At 37.0% G+C, this 8,004-nt stretch overlaps 1 protein-coding gene across 1 annotated transcript; it reads left to right on the forward strand.

The window, feature by feature from the left end:
• Positions 1-2,107: 2,107 nt before the first annotated feature.
• On the forward strand, positions 2,108-4,388 carry LOC133329755 (exocyst complex component 3-like). Its single transcript, XM_061538219.1, has 2 exons — positions 2,108-3,079; positions 3,147-4,388. The coding sequence occupies exons 1-2, from the start codon at positions 2,108-2,110 to the stop codon at positions 4,386-4,388; spliced, it is 2,214 nt and encodes a 737-aa protein (XP_061394203.1).
• Positions 4,389-8,004: the final 3,616 nt, after the last annotated feature.

Here is an 8,004-nt window from a genome sequence, read left to right on the forward strand (position 1 = left end):
ATGCTTAATTTCGTTTCATTCGGGCAGTTATAGAGTCCTTTGCGTACAATGAGACAAACGTATTTATATCGCTTTAAAGTAAACTTAATACACGCTATTCGGTACGCCGCACTGTTAAAAATTTAATTTCAATCAGACACCCGTTCGAAAAGCAATCACATCTCAATTTGATACGTTGTGCAAAATTTCGAGTTCATCGAACAAACATTAGGAGTTTGATGCACCATTTATGTAAAATCGGACGAATATATATGTATATGTGGGAGCTATACCGAAATCTGAACCGATTTTCACGAAATTTAACACACATCGTTCTAGACCTAATTCAGAACGCTATATTAAATTTCGAGCAAATCGGAGAATATATGGCGAGTTTGGTGCACCATTTACATACAATAGGATGAAAATATATATGGGAGATATGTATCTAAATCTGAACCCATTTTTCCCAATTTCAATAGGGTTCGTCCTTAGGCCATATAAATGAGCTGTGCCAAATTTCACACAATTTGGATCAAAAATGCGACCTGTACTTAGTTTACAATTTAACATGGACAGACGGACGGACGGACATGCATAAATCGACTTAAAAAGTGATTCTATGCATATTCTCAAAAGGAACCATTTGTCTATCTCGTTTCCTTTTGCCTGTTACAAACATATGCACAAAGGCATAATACCCCGTATGACAGTATGGTGAAGGGTATAAATACAGTTCACCGATAAAACAGCTATTAACCTATAATTATGAATAAAATGTATCACAAAAATTATTTTTGAGAAATATTATATAATTAATTCGTGATTTCTCGAATTATAAGTCGGTTTTATGCAACAATGTCAGTAGTGGCAGTTAATCACGAAGGACGGCTGCAAAAGAACGTCGGTTAGTACCAATCAAAAGAGGAGTAAAAAAAGCATTTACTAGTTCAACGAATTGGCGAGACGGTCATCGTTGGATGTAACCTCAAGAACAGAGCACGGATGAGCTATGGTAGTAGGCCTATATGTCCAGAATCTATCGAGAAAGTTATTTTATTTTTGAAAAGAATCGGAAAACCAAATTGTCTTTTGCAAAAGCTCATATTAATTGGAATCCGACACAGTGGAGAAATATTATGCTCCCGGCTGAATTAAAAACTCAGACATGAAAAAAATTACCGTGTGAAAGTCAGTATTTTGATGGGTACTGGAAAGCATGGAGAAGGGTCAGTAATGGTATTGGGCTGTTTTTCTTTTTATGGAAATCAATATATTTACGAGATTTTGAGAAAATGGATCGGATTGTCTACACAAATGTGTTGGAAAACGCTATGTTTCCCTTCACTAAAGAACATATACCGCTTGTTTGGGTATATCAGCTTGACAGTGGTAACAAAACATGTTTTATAATGGCCAACATTAGATTTTTTTTACACTATAGAAAAATCTTTGGAGTATCATTCATAGCAAAATCAAAAGAGTTTCACAAAAAGACATAAAGGTTCCGGATGCACAGACTGATATACCCAAGAATCAAATTGAGCATTTTATTAATCCAATGCCTCGTAGGTGTGCTGTCGTAATCAAAAATAATGTAATGTAGAAAAATTTACCTATTTAGAAGAAAAAATCAAAAAGTTGCTTCAGTTTGACCACGAAAATAATGGGTCAATTTACTTTTCCATACAATATTTCTTATTTCAACATAAATTTGGGTAAAAATTTGGTTTTGTTTTTAAAACGTGAATAAATTAGATATTTATTCCTGTAATAAACTTTGGCTATATAAAATTGAACACACATTTTCATAGTTTTAATATTTTGTATGGCCGCCATTTTTGAACTGAAGTGGTTTAAGTTAGTTACCCTGTATTACCTACAGATCCCTAAAATTCAAATTTCATATCGGCAAGTAGAACTCTAAATCAGCTGTTTCTTTCAAATTTCCTTTATACCGATTCTAAACAGAGAGAGTAATTTGTTTTGTTTCATATTCTATACAGAGAATAATAACGACAACATCAACAATCGAAAGGTTGGCTCTACGCTCATTGAAATAGTTTTTTTCTTTCACAATAAAGACCAACTATTCCAACATATTTCCGGAGTAAGCCCAAAAGTCATCATGGATTTACAACAACTGGAAGAGGAGGCACGTCAGGCCGCATTAAAAGACATTAAAAATATGCTACAACGTCCAGGGCAATTGGAAAAGGTTGAACAGTATCGTCATCGGGTGGCACGTAAAAAAGCTTCCGTTGAGGCATTGCTGAAGACCGGCATGCAAAATCAATTGGAAGGTGTACGAGTGGGTCTGAAACAGCTGAAGACATGTCTGGAGGATGTACGAGAGGTGAAGCGCAGCATTAAAGAAGTGGAAAAGCTTATGCAAGGTGTGCCCGAACTTTACGATGCCTTGGAAGACGTGCGGGAGGAGAATACCAAACATTCGCAACTGGCCACGGCTGTGGAAAATATCAAACACATTTTTAATGTGGAGACAAGTGTGCAGAAAACTATGGCCCTCATCGATGAAGACAAACTGTTGAATGCCCACCAATGTTTGGCTGATTTGGAAAGTGCTCGCGACGATTTGCTGTACGAATTGCACAAACAGCCTAAGCAGCATGCCTCCGATAAAATCACCCTTAAGAGACATTTTGAGAAAATCGACACTGTGGCCCAGGCTTTGGAGAAGAAGCTGCGACTGATATTGAGTCGAACGCTGAATACGGTACGGAAGGAACCAAAATTTATTGTTACTGCCTTGCGGATCATCGAACGAGAGGAAAAGAACGATCAATTTGCCTTACAGCAGGAGAAGGTGACATCGTTCCGACCACCTGGCCGGCCACGCCAATGGCGTGCCATGGCAATGAATGTCCTTAAGGAAGCGGTTATTACCCGTATTGAAGGCTCTCGCATGGAGGAGAGGGAGGACAATAAAATGTGGTTGGTTCGGGACTTGGAGGTGTTGCGTCAAAATATTTTGGTGGACTTGAGGGTGGTGAAATCGCTGTGTGTGCCCTGCTTTCCACCACACTATAATATCTTTGAGGAATATGTACGAATGTATCATGAGGGTTTGTCGAATTATGTAAGTGGTCGAGTTGCGAATCTGAAGATCTTGCTTTATCATGGTTTTTGTCTTTCTATAATTACAGATTGAAAATATTGCCAGTGGCCTGCAGGGCAATGAATATGTTTCCCTACTTTCGTGGGTCATCAATACCTATCCGGGTTATGAGTTGATGCGCCATCCCGAACTAAATGTCAACATCCAACAATTGGTGGGTCCCCTACTGCCACCCAGCCACCTCCGAGCACTGGAAGATGAATATCTTGGGAATATGCAAAAGAATTTCAACGAATGGATGGCCAATACAGCCGAGAAGGATCGTTCCCAATGGTTCTCGGAGCAGACACCCGATCAAGATGAACAATATTATCACAGTCCAGCTGCTGTGATTCTATTTGAAATGATCAATCAATTGTTGCAGGTTACCGAAACCATACACAGTGATCTGACATTCAAAGCATTGGTCATGAGCATACGCCAGTTGGACATCTTTGGTCAAACGTATTTGAAACATGTGGTCGATTTGAAGGATCATCATTTTCGTAATCGGGATCAAATCAAATTCTTTACCCATCACATTATAGCCATTGTAAATAATAGCCAACAGATTTTGGATTTGGCTCAACAACTGAAACAGAAATATTGGCCCAATGCACGCACCGAGCATTATGAAGACTTTGAAAAACTACTCGAAACATTCCAATTGATACGAACCCAAGCTGCAGGCTATTTGCTGGAGGAAGCTTTCCTCGACTTGGATGGCCATTTCAATGAGTTATTTACCCCAAAATGGCTAACCTCTACCATATCGGTCGACACCATATGCATAACGCTGGAAGACTATTTTCAGGATTACAATCATTTGACGCCCTGTAATTTTGAAATGGTCATCAATGAGGCCCAGAAACAATTGGCCAAACGTTACATACGTGCAATGTTGTCGAAACGTTTATCCCGTCCAACGGCCGATTGTGAAGCGATAAAAACGAAAATCAATCAAGAAGCGAAACGTTTGGAGAGATTCTTTGAAAAAATTGCCCCAAATCTGTCGTTAAATGACTCTCCATTGAAATTGATTTCAATGCTGTCGAGTCTATTAGTATGCGATCTGGAAGTCTTGCTGCTCGATTTACACACACTCTTGGGTAATTATCCCTCTTTGACAGAGGAACAAATTGTACGTCTGTTCTATATACGTAACGATGTTAAGGCGGCTGAGGTCCGTCAAAAAGTCCAAGATGCAAATCAATCGAAGAAGCCAATGGTTACCATAGATAAACAGGATTGTATATTTAAGGAAATTGTGTTCAATGATAAATTGTGGTAATTGTGCGTGGAGTAATTGATATTCCTTCCTAATAGCGTTGCACGCACACACAACGTGCATGATTGTGTTTGCGTGTTTTTAGTATTAATATTTAAATGAAGATATATAACCAATTACTATTTTATAAAATTAATAAAAAATGTTTATAAAACAAATCGCGAATGGTAAAAAATATGTCACATATAATCAGGTGAAAAACTTTAAATGGGTTAAAACTTTATGTTGGGCTGGTTTTCGGTAGGTACCATGATATAAGTTGCTATGCAAATACATGGACCAAGGACGAATTTTATCCTCTGAAGATGAGCCTTCGTAACTTCGAAGACAAAACGGATAATGTGATGCCAGTTCCGCCAGTGAATGGTCTTCATGGTAGAATGGCATTGAAAAGCCGCATTCATAAACCCCAAAGTACGATTGGAGTTCGTTGAAGAACACGAAAAAAAGGATTCTACATTTTGGAAATCTGTTATTTTCCCTGATGAATGTAAATTTAACTAGTTTGGGTCGGATGGACCAAATAAGGTATGGCGCAGGGCGAATAAAGTCGTGGACCTTAAGCACACAATACCGACCGTAACAGAGGGGTCTATGACCCGAAACGACCCAAGTCTTACTCGACCAACCTCTTTCACCTCAGCCCATTGTGTAAAAGCAATAGGGCTGCTACAACAACAACCGCAAAGCACGGAGGAGGATCTGTAATGGTATGGGAGAGCGCTGCAGGTGTAGGAAATCTCGTTTTATAAGATTTATTATTTAAACATTCTAAAAGATCATTTTATCAAGATAATGGCCTCAAATATAAGTTCCAACCTCTGGCGAAAACTGTACCTTTTTATAATTTAGGAATGTCTTTTTTTCCTCACCAGCTTGAGTTTAATTGTTTCATCTATAGGTCCAATGCTTGCTGTTTTTCGAACTTTTTGTTCATCCGGTTCCTTCTGGCCAACTTCCGCCTTTGTGCCCCCAGACAACTGGGGGGCTACACTGTATTGCGATGCGTGAGAAAAATTGTAACGCATCGCGTAATTGGTACTCTCTAATTCGTTTTCGTATCTCCTTTCGCATCTACTTTACGCAAATGTAGCATCACCGCACTCTGTAATACGAAAACGCATGTCAAACTCGTTCGTTAAGCGCAAATATCTTGCGTTAACAAAATAGCAAACGCAAAGGAAGCGAAACATAAATTATTTTAAGTAAAAGGCAAAAAAGTCACAGTTACAGGCTCAGCAACGTCAGTTCCTAACTTCAGTAGATTTTACGGGGCAACACAGTGATTTGGCAAAGGGACAGTTGCAGAGTTCAAATACGAAACAACGCGCCAACAATTTGTGGACAAAACTGTCTGATGACCTCAATTCAAATTGACCTCCTGTAAAAGATGTCGGTGGTTGGAAAAAGTAATATATTATTTTTTTTATATAAAATGTGAAACTATGTGTGCATATTTATAGGTTGGTGTTGATAACCACCTTGTCCAAGCAATTTCAAAGCAGCGGCCTCTTTTATTGGAGTTGGAATTGTTATGGATATATTTGAAACGATGAGCGTTTAAAAAATACATAAACGAATCTTTATTGAGACATTTTATATAAATCTATAAAAATTAAATATTTGAAAACATTTGTCACATAATAAATTCGTACTTATATTTTCATACCCGTGGTCACTTAGGGAGAGTATATTTGATAGATCTCATAAAATTCTTTTTTTTTAATTCGTTCATCATTTTTGTTTAAAAAAACACTCGTACCACACAAAAATATGTTTTCATTTACAATTTTTTGACGTTTCCTTTTGTCATTCTTCGTTAATGTTTACTTTGTGGCGACAGTGTTGCCCTATTTTCAATTTAGTTTGCGAATGCGTTTGCGTGAACGTTACAGAGTACCAAATTGTACTCTTAACGCATTTAGCTTTCGCATCGCACTTGCTTTCGCAACGCAATACAGAGTAACCCCCCTGCTTCTTCCTAGTTGTGAGTTTGACGATATTTTTACTCACCTCCTCTATCATCTTTTTGGCCTCTTCTCTCTTCCAGCCCTCCAAGACGATTACATTTGTCTGATTTTCATGTTCAGAAACAGGATGAGTCGCCTCCTGTCTCGGAAGGCTGGATCGAGATTGCTCTTCCCCTGCGGTTTCTCAACTCGAATTCGATGTTGCCCGATGGTTGAGTGTTTGTAGCTATACCTTCGACTACTAATGCCAAGACACCCACATCTGGATAGAAAAAAGTAAATTCTATAAAAAAAATATTTCAGATAGAAATATTTCTGGATAGAAAAAAGTAAATTCTATAAAAAAAAATATTTCAGAAAATGTATTTTGATAAAAATTTACCCTATGTCCAAAACTATGTTCTAAAATATCATTTTAAATTCGTAAAATTTAAAGGTTAACTCCAAGAAAATTTGTGGGATTTATTGTGGCGTAAAATCCGCAAACATATAATTGCTAAAATGCTGAAAAACGTCCAAATTGACCCAATCAATCTTAAAATGACTTACAGAGGAATTTAAAAGCAAATGATACCCCACAAGTTACTAAAAGTTTGCATATCATCACTTTTTTTTTGTCATATGTACGTATTTTATTTTCTGATAAAATAATTTTAAAATATGTGGATTATAAAAAACGATTAAAAATGATTATAATTTTTAAAACATAATAAAAAGTAATTACACAACCTTCAACTAATCATTGTTAAAAACACAGAACATTGGCAAAAACAACAAATATTTCTAGTACACACGGAATTTTGAAAAGTAAAATTTTAAAAATTAATTGTTAAACTTTTTTAAACGTTTTTCACATCCCAAGTCTGTGCATAACTGCATTATCGACCAAAATCGACGCAGACGCCGTCCTCATTCATTGTGTTGCACACTTTCCCCAAACTGTCTGAAAAAAACGTGCTTTCATACCATCTCTCTTTACTCTCTCTCTCCCTGAAGAGTAAATTGGGGAGAATAAGGATGGGGTAACCAAACACACGCACTACTACTGCTCAGCATAAACAACAACGGCAAAGAAAGAATTCATTGAACTGCTGCTATTGTTGTTGTTTTTGCTCCACCGAAATCCAAATGAGACAGACGACTACGCCGTTGACAGGCCATGTAGGAAATTTGATTACAGCCAAGAAATCAGTCTGTTAAGAGAGGTATTGCCGAGTGCTCTGTACAAGAAAACAAGCAAAAGAACGCGCGTGCTACGACGTGCTGAAGACGTTTGCTTCGCCAAATAGAAACAAAAAAAGATAAAAAAAATAGTTTTTTTTCCGGATTCTTTTATTTTTATTAGTGTTTTGTTGGAGTACTGCAGGAGAAAAAATAAAAGCGAAAGAAAAGCAGAATAAGAAATAAAAAGTAAGCCCACATTCTATAGCAATAAAATTTATTATTCAATTATTGTGGGTCATGTCGTGAAGTGTGAAAATTGAGAGTTTAAAGTGAAAAAATAAATAAAATAATAATACCATCAAGTGAGTGGTGGAGGTGTCTGGTAATTTAAAGAACATACATATCTGTGTAAAAAATATACCAAAAATATATTTGCAAAAAAAAGTCAAGTGCAATTGTTGAAAGTGTATAATTTGTCTTTGCAC

This window comes from Musca vetustissima, unplaced genomic scaffold (genome assembly GCF_032173495.1).
Source record: "Musca vetustissima isolate MV318-11 ecotype Yass unplaced genomic scaffold, APGP_CSIRO_Mvet_v1 utg17122, whole genome shotgun sequence".
Classification (NCBI taxonomy): domain Eukaryota; kingdom Metazoa; phylum Arthropoda; class Insecta; order Diptera; family Muscidae; genus Musca; species Musca vetustissima.